General features: G+C 41.9%; 1 protein-coding gene across 2 annotated transcripts in view; it reads left to right on the top strand.

Annotated features, from left to right (window-relative positions):
• Positions 1-5,731: 5,731 nt before the first annotated feature.
• The window catches only part of NUCKS1 (nuclear casein kinase and cyclin dependent kinase substrate 1), a 32,880-nt gene continuing 26,387 nt past the window's right edge, over positions 5,732-12,224 (top strand). The window contains exon 1 of one of the 2 annotated variants that reach the window (XM_032422182.1): positions 5,732-6,010. In XM_032422182.1, the coding sequence (XP_032278073.1) occupies positions 5,994-6,010 (17 nt within the window). In that variant the 5' untranslated portion in view covers positions 5,732-5,993. The remainder of the gene's footprint in view (positions 6,011-12,224) is intronic. The other variant, XM_032422181.1, reaches the window with a different exon arrangement.

The following is a 12,224-nucleotide window of genomic DNA, read 5'->3' on the forward strand; positions in this document are numbered from 1 at the left end:
CTCATGCTCTCTGTCTCTCATTCTCTCTCTCAAATAAATAAATAAAATCTTTAAAAAAAACAACAACAACAACAAAAAAAAACCTGCCTTCTCTCTGGCTTTCAAGCATAATTTGAATCCTCTTGAATTTAATCTGCAGAGTTTCAGTATATAACGGTATTGCTCTGTATTAGGATTCACCAGGAAAACACAACTAAGGAGATATGTACATATGTAAAGGGATTTATTATAAGGAATTGTTTTGTGCGGTTATGGAGACTGGCAAGTCCAACATGCGGACTTGATGTTCCAGTTCGAGTCTCAGGGCCGGTAGGCTGGAGGAGCTGATAGTCCAGCTTGAAGGCCATCACCCGGGACAATTCTCTCTCACTCAGGAGAGGGTCAACTCTTTAGGCCCTCAGCTGATTGGATGAGGCCCATCCACATTTACGGAGGGTAATCTGCTTTACTCAGTCTACTAATTTCAGTGTTAATCTCATCCAAAAACACCCTCACAGAAACACCCAAAATGATGTTTGACCAGGTATTTGGGTACTCCATTGCCTAGTCAAATTGACTATCACCTACACTTCGAAGTACTTCGTTGTGTGATAGTAGTGTTTCGTTTTGTTTAAAGATTTACTATTTGAGAGAAAGCGTGGGGGAGGGATGGAGAGAGAAAATCTTAAGCAGACTCCTCGCTGAGTGAGGAGCCCCACACGGGACTCAATCTCACGACCCTGAGATCATAACCTGAGCTGAAATCAAGAGTCGGACGCTCAACTGACTGAGCCACCCAAGCGCCCATGATGGTAGTGTTACGATACCTTTTCTTCATACTCAAATTTGATTCACACTCAAAGTCTGTGTGATTAGGAATTAACTACACAGTAATGAGAATAAAGAGGAGAGAACCAGTAGGAAGAGCAAGGAGATAAGGTAAGCATTTTATGATTGATCATGATGTGAAGAGGGCAGCCCAGTAGCACTGACTGCTAATATCTAATTTGATGTAAACTCTTCCCTCAGATTTGTGAGTTGTGTATGCTTCTTACGCTATCTTTGAAATAAGAAGGCAAACAGTTCTTCATGTCTTATGTTTGAGGGAACGATCTCTCAAAATTTGACTTAAAGGCAGCTGGTTGAATTTGTAATAAAGTCAAGACATAACTGCAAGTCTTCGAATTTCCCATCTCCATTCTGTCATTTAGGTTTCTGGGAAACATTTGACCTGAAAAACCTATTTTAGTAAGTAAGCCCAGGGGCGCTTGGCTGGCTCAGTCAGCGTGCAACTCTTGAGCTCAGGGTTGTGGGTTCGAGCCCCATGTTGGGTGTAGAGATGACTTCAAAGAAGGAAAATCAGTCCAAACATTTAGAGAAACAGAACTGACCCTTTTGGGGTTTGGAACTTCTGGTTTGTGTTAGCTTTTGAGACCATGTTCATGTATGGAATGGAGACATGCATGTTTCCATATTAAATTTGGGGCCCCAGTAAGTGCAGTTTGAGTAGAATGCAGTGCACTATATCCTAAGATATTTAATCAACAAGTTCCACTTTTTAAGATATGTCACCCAAATGCAGTGACTATCATTTAATTTTGAATATCAGCTATCTTATTTGCAAGTACAGGGATTTTAACCTCCTTTCCATTTTCAACTGTTGCTCCCAGTAGCTAACGTCTGAGTACTGCTATAAGCTAAGTATTCCCCTTAAGCCCTTCACATGGATTATTTTTATTTTCACAATGAGCCTGTGATAGGTATATATATGGAAACGGAAGCACAAACAATTCAGGCTTTGCCTAAGGTTAGACAGCTAGCAAGTGGCAAACTGATTTTTAGCCTCAAGCAGTATGACTCCAGAAAATGACCCTTCACTACAGAATACACTGCATCTCATTTTTTATGTGTGTTTGGTGGTGGCATCCTTGAATTTTTTCCATATAACAAATGCTCAGTATGACAGAAACAAAGAGTAATTTATTAAGTGTGTATACAGATTTTTTAATACTTTGATCATGAAAAATTTTAAGTCTCATGAAGGAAAATGAAGAAGAAAAATCCAATCCACCCATAGTCCCACAACCCAAACAAAACCCCTCTTTGCAGAAATCCACCTAACCTTAGCTCTTAACACTCTTTAAAGTAGAGAGGAAGATAGAAGTCTGGAACAGAAGAAATATACACAAGAAAATGAAATTAAATGTTTAAATTGACTGTGGCCCAATCTTTTTCTGGCTGTGATCTGAGGGCAGAGGAGCATCCTCCTCAAACCATGAACCTGCCTCCAAGGCTACTCAGCCTCTGGGGTTGTAGAAAGACAAACCAGACACAGAGCCCTTCTGTCCCATTCTTTCTTATGAGTATGGTGGAGCAAGAATCAGCAGTGTGGAGGTAGAAGTTAAAAAAGAAAAAAGCCTAGGAGAAGTTTTCTTTAACTTCCTGGCAGGGTCTTCAAAGATTAGGTAGCTTTCTGTGGTCCTGTGGTCCATAGAAGTAGTGTCTGTCTTTAGATCTAGTTGGATGACTTTCATAAGGTCACAGAACTAGAAGTGCCCAGGACAGAGTAAGTGCTCAAAATTTGTTAGAAATCTCCCAGCCACTATAGCATAGCCTTGAAGGAAATGGGTCTTTGTTAGGGACAGGGAAGAGTCCTCAGTCCGCCGCCCCAGCACTACCGCTTCTTAGCGTCTTAAGCCCTAACGGGAGAAGGAAAGGACTACTTCCCAAAATAGAACTACAATCCTAGGGAAATTAAACACTGAGTTTAAAAGGCCCATTAAATCTCAATTTCCAGGGAAAAGGAATGACTGTCTTTTCTGTCTCCTTACCTTTTTTTTGTTTTCATAGTTTTACGATGTATATTGTCCGTTCAGTGTTGTCTGACGCTGCTTTTAAAGTCTAGCCTATCGTATGATGTCTTCAGTTTTCCAACAAACTGGTTGTGGCTGAGACATGTGCCTACAGCAGAGAATTTGGGGATGGACAAGAGGGAACTGACCTTGAAGACTGCATTCCAGGTTCTGGTAGCCAGGGAGACAGTGTTGGAGCTCTTGAGGGCATAATTCAGGACTTGTCCACTAAAAAGTAAACTAGAAATTCAAATAAATCTTCAGTTACTTTCTTCTTAAGAGAGAGTGTTTGTTGAAATATTTAGTGAATGAACAAGCAAATGGAGGGAAGATGTTAGCTGAAGCTGCGGTGAGGAGAGAGTCGGGTATGACCCTCACCTTGGAAGAGGAAGAGCCTTAATTCAGTGGCCGTCTATCAGTTGGCCTTGACCTAAACTAGGAGGGCAAGGCCTGGAAGACCTGTCCTGAACTTTCCACCTGCCTGGACATGTTGACTATGGCCAGTTCCTTTCATTACCTAAGGAATGAGTAACAAGAATATCTCTGCCTCATCTCACAATACTAAATAAAGGTATTTTCTAAAATAACAGCAATCTGCCCTAATAAAACAACCTTCAACAAAGTCACTCATGATCATTACACCACCCCAGTCTCTGCATTGGGATTTTTAACAATCATATGCTTGACAATATACTTAGTCAAAATATATTCAGACACTGATTAAGGATGCTTACTACCAAAAAAACCAGAAATGTTGGCAAGAATGTGGAGAAACTGGAGCCCTTGTGCCAGGTTGGTGGGGATGAAAACGGTGCAGTTGCTGTGGAAAATAGTATGGAGATTCCTCAAAAAATTAAAAACAATATGACCATATGGTTAGCAATTCCACTTCTGGGTATATACCCCAAAGAACTGAAAGCAGGGGCTTGAAGAGATATTTGTACACCCATGTTCACAGCAAAATTATTCACAATAGTGAAAATCTGGAAGCAACCCAAGTGTCCACTGACAGTTGAATTGGTAAACAAAAATGTGGCTTATACATACATTGAAATATTATTTAGCCTTTTTTTTTTTTTAAGATTTTATTTTTTATTTGACAGAGAGAGACACAGCAAGAGAGGGAACACAAGCAGGAGGAGTGGGAGAGGAAGAAGCAGGCTCTCTGCCGAGCAGGGGGCCCAATGCAGGGCTCGATCTCAGGACCCTGGGACCATGACCTGAGCTGAAAGCAGATGCTTAACGCCTGAACCACTCAGGTGCAACTATTCAGCCTTTAAAAAGTAAAACATTTTGATACATGCTAAAACATGAATGAACCTGGGAGACATTATGCTAAGTGAAATCTGTCAGCACAAAAGGATAAATACTATATGATTCTACTTATATGAGGTTTCTAGAGTAGTCAAATTCATAAGAAAAGAAAGTAAAATGATGGGTGCCAAAGTCTGGGGAGAGAGGGAATGGGGAATTAGTGTTTAATGGTACAGAGCCTCAGGAAGATGAAAATGTTCTGGAGACAGATGGTGGTGAGAGTTGTACAACAATGTAAATGTACTTAATGCCACTGAACTATACACTTAAAAATAGTTAAAATGGTGAATTTAATGTTTGCACTTTTTTACTACCCACACACACAAATTCAGGGAAGAAAGGGTAGAGTGACATGGCTAAAGGGAGAAGATAACTTGTTTAATGCTTCACTGGTGGACTGTGACTTTCTCTTCCCTTAGAGAAGCCAGATTTTATAAGGGGAGATTTTCAGGAGGCAGACAGTGCTAGGTTTGTTTGTTTATAGAGTGTATCTTCAGTTGGTTATTAACAGGCTGCCTTGGCAGGCATTGAAATTTATTTTACAATGGTGGAGTAAACCTTAGTCGTTCCCATAGGATCCTCAGCTCTACCTCTGAGAATTTTAGGCGTCCAACAAACGTTCATGAATTTAAATGAAATGATCTAAGCGACCTTAGGTTGTCTTGAGTCTTGAGCCAATCCCACCCGCTCCTACCCGAGGATCAGGTCGTTTTTCAAAAAATTGAATTTAACAAATACGTAGATATTGCTTACTGTGCACTGGTGACCGTCCTAGGGGCTTTTCACATTTCAACTCATTCAATTGTAATAGCCCTATGAGGTAAGTATTTTTGTTCCCCATTTTACACTTGAGAAAATTGAGGCACAGTGAGGTAAAGTTCTACAACTACTAAGTTGTGGACCTGAGGTTCAAACCAAAACACGCTGTGGCCCCAGGGCACATGCTTCTAATCATTAAGCTCCTGAAGTAATGTCGGAGACTGGGACTCTAATGACCCTGAAGTGGATCTCAAGGTCCAGAATGGAGCATGGAAATTGGGAGTGAAGTTATTCCTTGATTATGATCCTGCCTCCCTGCTCCAACAGCGGTTGGAGTCCCTGAGGGCTAATGCTGAAGCCAGGGGAAAGAGCTTGCGCGTTTAGGGTCAAAAAATTTTTGAACCTATGGAATTTCCCTCCAATTCTGAAGCAGCCCCTTAGTGACGAATCAGCTGCCTATCCCACGAGTTTTGCTATTAGTGCAGTCTCTAGATGATCAAGGCAGGCGAAATGAAACATCATTAAACTACCACTAAATGACATTGAACCCTATGTAAATCTTTTTTTCTAGTCGTTCCAAGATGCAACCCAAAACGAATCTGCAATTCCGGAGTGGAAACCAGGGGGCGGGCCAAGCAGCGACCATTTTTGTTTTGCGGCCGTGCGCTCTCAGAGCATCTTGACTAACAGGACCCCACGGAGGAGGTGGGGCCTATCAGTGCGCGGGGCGGAGCCTGGGAGACGTGATGATTCAAACGGGCTAATGAGCTCGGCGCATCTGGCAAAAACCGCCAATGACCGGGCGTGATGGGGCGGAGCCCACGAGACCTAGTGCGCTTGGTTGCACCGCGGCTTTGGCGCATTTTCGGCTGGTTTGATTCATCCATTTTGAAGAGACGGGGGAGCGGGGGGCTCGTCTGATTAAGGGGCCCTGAACCAAGAAGCAGCGGAGTTTGAGAAGCCAGCAGTTCGGGGTTCGGCGGCAGCGGCCCCATCGGCCGAAGTTGGGGGGGGTGGGGCGCCGAGCGCGCGGGGTGGGGGGGGTCCTGGTCTTTGGCTTCTCGACTCGGTCCTGTTTCGACAGCGAACATGTCTCGGCCTGTCAGGTCAGTGCGGAGTCCGAGGCCTGGAGCGGGATGGAGGGGGTTGGGGGTGAGTGGTGAAGGACTGGGGGACAGAAGCCTGCAGTCGGCCCTCTCCGGTGCCACGCGCGGCCTCCTCCCTTTCGGGGCCCGCGCGCGCCCTTGAGCGTGGGGGGCCTTGCTGGCGCGCGGGGCTACGCGGGGGTGGCGGCCGCGCGCCCATGCGCGCGCTCCTCCCCGCCCCGCGCCGCTGCAGGGCTCCGGGCTGCTCTGCTGCCTCCCCCACCCGCCGCACTGGAGCGGGCGGGGTGTTCCCTGAACCGACAGCGGCCGGAGGGGGAGGGGTGTGAAGTCAGTGCCCCCACCCAGGCCCCACCTCCTCGGGGCCAACCCCTTGGAGCCTGCGGGGAGACGGGCAGAGTCGGACTCGGGCTCGGCTCCCCACCCCACCTTAAGTGAGGAGGGGCTGAGACGCCCGTGTGGCTCCTTGCCTCCTCTGCTTGCGTGGGGGTGGGGGAACTCAGCCCTCTTTCTCTAGCGGACGGGGGTGTTCCATGCAAAGGGGGAGGGGCAGCACTGCCACCCGGCCCCGCCTCTGTCCTCCAGGGTCGCTGCAGGGCCCCGCCTCCCGGATTGGGCCGGGCGTGGGCGGGACCCGTTCTTTTCCCCTCCGGCAAAAGTGAGAGCTCGGGACTGGGCCCTGGAAAATAATGACTGCTGCCTCTCCCCCCAACTCGGAGTTCGGAGCGGGTTAACTGCCCCCTCCCCCCACGCCGAGCTCGCTGTTTCCCTCCGACTAGAAATGTCCTTCCTCGGGGAAATGTCCCTACTCAGGAAGGTGCGGGTTAACAGCACGACCCAAATCCCGTGTGGTTCTCGTTCCCGCTGCCTGTCTCTACGCTCACTCGGCGTACGTGTCTCGGATGTTTTTGTAACTCTCTCTTTTCCCCCCAAATAACCTAATAATAAAGGGACTAGATTCAGGTAACCAGTAGACTTGATTCTGAGAATTTCAACAAGTTTGCTGTTCCCAGCGGACGGTGGAATCGCCCTTTGCCGTCCTCCTGGCTATTGTATGGAATGTGCCATTTATGGAGGGGTGTGGCTTAATCCACTGTGTTGAGGCCTTTAGAAGGAGAGCTGTTGCAAATAACTGTTACTTTTAACGTAGTGTCCGTGACGCTTTCGATGTAAGGAATCGGCTGCTTCGCATGGTGTTTTCTAGATATATAGGTAAAGGTTTAGATTTAAAATGTTTTAACAGTTGTTGCTTCCCCTTCTTCATTCCAAGTTTTGTGAGAAACGGAAGTATTTTGACCTAGAGCTCTAAAGAGAGGTTTGGAACCCGGGAAAGGGTTTTGTTCCACACCGTTCTATCTCCTGACTAGAGCATCCGTCTCCAACTGGTGGTGGTATGGGACTGCATACTTCTACGCTCGGGGTGGGCATGAGGAGAGTGCTAACTAACTACCTGACTGCTTTTCTGCCTTCTAATTTCTACCCGCATCTCTGATAACTCACCATCGCCACCGGGAAGAGTTTTGCCCACTTTCTGGCAAGGAGTCTGGATAGATATTTCAGATTATAGTATGCATACTTTTTTTTTTTTTTTGGCATGAAAATTGATGAATGTATCCCATCAATTTATGTAGAATATTTTCTTTAGGATCAGGTTAAATAGACAATATCGTAATAAAGATTTGATTCATCTGGATTGGATCTCCTGTCTCTGGAAGTAAATTACTGTGTGGTGAAATTGGACTATTTTTTTCTACCTTTCAACTTCGGTTCACTAGGTTTTGATGACTTTTTATGTTATTGTTGTGACTTTATTATACTCATCTGCCTGAATTTGTGTTCCCAGATTTAGATATTGGAGCACGAACAGAATTTTTTCATTCGAAAACGTTGATTTTTTTTTTTTTTTTTTTTTTTTTTTTAAAATATCACCAGGTGGGGATATATTGAGCATGGGTCTGTCCGTTTTTTGGAGACTTCACAACTTTTTTCTTGTTCATTATGTTGTTAAAAGTAATTTTAACTGTCTATTTGCCCCTAATTGAAGAATGAAATTAATATATTGGCTTTTGGGGTCACTTTCATATTATTAATTTTAAAGCAACTTGGTTTCTGATTATATATTTTAGTGATTAAAGTCTCTTTGTAACTTTTTAAAAAGTTTTTAATATACTCATGACCAATAATAAAGCAGAAATAATTAAACTTGAGTTTGGTGGTTTGTTAAATTTTGCAATAAAAAAGTCCTGTCTTAGGGAAGTGCTTTTGTTCCAAGGTGTAAATGAAGAATCTATATACCTGAGGGCATTTAACAAAAAGTTAATGATAGACATTGACCAGATATCAGAATGATCAACCTGTTTTAAAAACCCCAAAAAAAGCACAAGTTGGAAAATAAGTGTCAGCACATCTTCTTTTAGGGCACATTTCTGCCCTTTAGGGCCTATGTATAATTTTGGAGGTTTTTCTGGTGTTCATATTTACTGTAAGTATTATTCATTTTAATACTAACCAGAGCATTTAAAGAAGAGTTAGAAATGTACTAATGGCTACTTGACACCAATTTCCATGTGCAGTGAATGATGAACTGATAAGCTGGAGCAGGTTTTTCCATAGATGTGTGCAACACATCTAAGTAGTTTTATTCATACAGTATTGCTGTCTCTACCTTTTACAGCATCTGACTCATTGTATATAAATGAGAGCTCAAATATTTTAGGCCTTGGGTTCAATTTTATAGCATAAAATTATAATCTTGGAGCTAGAAAGAAATTTAGGCAAATTCATTTTACAAGTGACTTAATGGGGATCTGGACAAGTGAAGTGTCTTGCATCACACACTGGATGTAGAGGTTGGGCCTAGAACCTAGATTTCTTAATTCTCAGGCCTGCTTACCTTCACCCTTTCTGCATAGTAATCACTTTACCTTCAGCCTGATAAGTATTGATGATGTTGTAGTATACGGCACTTTTAACTCTTCAAAGTGCTTTCGTGATTCTTGTGAGGAAGGAAAGAAAATGCTGTTACTTGTAAAAGATGAGAAAGAAAAATCAGAGATTTACTGACTTGTCCAGACTTGAAACCAGGTTTCTTGAAATTCAGCTTAGTGTATTCTTCAAAGACCCTCTTCCCTTATTGAAAATGATCCAAGTCATTCAGATCAATGTTTGCTCCTTTCTTCAGAACATAACTTGATATCTGGTTGTTTTTTGTTTAGTACTTGAGATTGCAGGGAACCTTTAACCTTGAAAGTTTAGATGTGAAAGCATAGGTTCATACTGGTTGATAAAAAATTACTTTAAATAAATGTTTTAAATAAGAGCAGTTTTGTTCAACTCAATTTAAAATAATTTTCAGAGATACTTTTTAACTAAAAGTATGTTTTTGAAAAACTAAAAGCTTCAGAGATTAAGTCCAGTTCCTTCAGTTTACCAGTGATGACTTTGAAGCCAAAGGAATTAAAGTGTAAAAATAGTTGCAAAACTATTTAAACTGCATGAGTTTTAGCTATTCTGCTTGCTACTAGATTTGCATTGACTATATTTGATTCCACATATAATGTAGTAACAGGTCTACAATCCCTGTATAGTTTGAAACCATTGGGGCCCTGTGTGTTTTGGAAGTTCAGTTATTTTCAAAAATTTTTAAAGTAATGATGCCTATACTGTGCATTAATGGGCTATCACCATTGAGTTCTGCAGTAGTACTTCTGTAATCAAACACCTTAATATCTCTGTAATAAAACTGAATTTTCACACTAAAAAAATGCAACTAAATGCCCTCTCATTGTTCAGGTAAACCTGAAACATTGATTTTCAGAACTTTTTGAATTTCTAAATTGTGGATTCGAGATTGTGGACTTTTAACAGAAGTACTTTCTCAACCTTCAATTTTAGAAAAAATAAAATCACATCAAAACTCAAAAGAACTATCACTGAGCAACTTTTTTTGTGCCAAATTTTCTTCCAGAAACTTTACACATATTTCACATTCTTCAAACAACTCTTCATGCAAGGTATATGTTATTCCCGTCGCATATGTAAGGTAGCTGAGGCTTGGCTAAATTAACTGGCCCAGTTCACCTGTGAAGAGGTAAAGCAGGAATTCAAATCCAAGTGTGACCAAGCCACAACCAATGTGATCTTCCCCGTGAGACACACTGCCACAGGGTGTTATTCTTTTTCATGGTAGTAGCGCATTTTGCCATCTTTGGAAGGGATTACAGTTCATAATAGGACTTTGATGGGGAGGACCAACTTTAAAATGGGGGAGGAGGGTGAAAGAATTTTTTTCGGAAGGAATAGAATATGTGAAGGGGTTAAAGGAAGATAACTTGAATGGAGAGGGAAAAGCAGTGAAATAGTATAACACCTGGGGGGAGAAATGTGAACGTTAGATAAGTGGCATTGCTTTCAGTATGTATAGATTTTGTAATACAAGGGCATTTACTCCCTGACTAAATTAAGTGAATAGATTTCAAAACCACCTAAAGGACACTACAAGAAAATTAATGGACTCATTTTACATACAAGTATAGATGCAGAAATGCCAGAGTATTAGCTAACTGAATCCAATGTGTATTAAAAATAAATGTGATCAAGTAGGATTTGTCCCAGGAACAAAACTTAAAATCTGTTACTGATACATCATATTAAAAGACAAAAAGAGGGGACACCTGGCTGGCTCAATCAGTAGAGCATGTGACTCTTGCTCTTGGGTTCATGCGTTCCCGCCCCACATTGGGTGTAGAGCTCACTTTAAAAAAATAAAGGACAAAGGAAAAACATGGCATTTGGAAAGGTTCAACACCCATAGTAAAACTGAGTATGATAAAATTAGAAGGAAAATTAAGATTAAAAATTGGAGTTGATTTAACTTGACAAAAGTTACAAACTAAGGTAAGTGGTTGAATTTTTAGCGTTTTAAATAAAACTAATGGTTGGGGGGAGGTAACATGGTGCAGAGAAAGAAATCCAGGGATCAGGCAATGTAGGCTCTGGTTTCTACTTAGGGATGGAGATGTTGCACTCCATTAGAAGAATAGTAGCTTGCCTTTACAAAGCATTTTACAGTTTTCCTAGGTTTCTTTCAACTCTAGAAATAAAATTAATTAAGGAAAAAGTAATTTTGAATAAAGAAAGGGCAATTGGTTTTATTGTGCATATGGCCTGTTTTTCCCAGAAGTACAAAACAAGGTCACCACCGTAGTGTGGAATTCTAGGACACCATCTCCTAGTCCTGTGAATGGTGCTCCTCTGGAGTTAGTAAGAATTAGAGCCTGCACAGCCAGATGGGTTGCTTTGCAAACTTCGACTACTTGAACTTAATAATAATGAAGCTATTGAGTATGCCATGAAATGTTCCTTCTGTTTGCATTTTTAAATTCTCAGCTGCAAAGATAGGAATAAATATGATCTCATTACTCCAGATTATGAAGAAGTAGCCTTTTGGATTGTTGAGCTAGCACTTAACAGACCGCCATGTTGTGCACAATAGAAACCATTGGAGTCAGCACAGGACCACTTTTTTCAAACTGGGGCATCCCCTTGGTTTTTGTTTTTGTTTTTTAAAAAACCTATTTCTATCTAGATTCTGAGAAGTAGAACCGATGGTTAGAGACTTGCATTGCCATATTTTTAGATAACTACTATCTAAGTAGCCATAATTACAGGTCTTTGAAATCCTTTAGGCAGAGAGACCACAGGTTGCCAAAGAATGTTTCTACTGGGTGTTGCATATTTTCAGGTGCTGCTTCGTGCATGTCTATTTTTTTTAATTGTGCACCTCTCCAGTTACTTGCTAAGCAAGGTGATCTTCAAGGAGATTTCATCTGTCAAGCTAAAATGACCCAGAAGATGAACTACTTGAGAAAGTAAACATTAGCTCCACTTAGAAATAAAAAATCCACTCTGCCATTCATTGGGCTGGAAGAGCAAACATGGCTGGCTGTCTTCCACGGATAAGCTGCAGCTGTTAAGACTTAGATCAATCCTCTTTCAAGTGACTACTGCTTTCCTACTAAGAAATGATTCTCTAAAAGCAAAGACTATCAGAAACTTTGCTGTTTGAAATTAATAAGAATGAAACCCCACGCTTCTGTCAGAGCTAGGTCCTTTTGACTTGGGAGAACTCAGTTTACAACTTCAGAGCTTCAGATGAGGAGCTGCTGGACCCAATTCCACATCCAGCTTAACTTCTCTGCCAAGAAGTAGGACCCAG

The sequence above is a fragment of the Phoca vitulina genome, unplaced genomic scaffold, assembly GCF_004348235.1.
Source record: "Phoca vitulina isolate PV1807 unplaced genomic scaffold, GSC_HSeal_1.0 scaffold26, whole genome shotgun sequence".
NCBI lineage: Eukaryota > Metazoa > Chordata > Mammalia > Carnivora > Phocidae > Phoca > Phoca vitulina.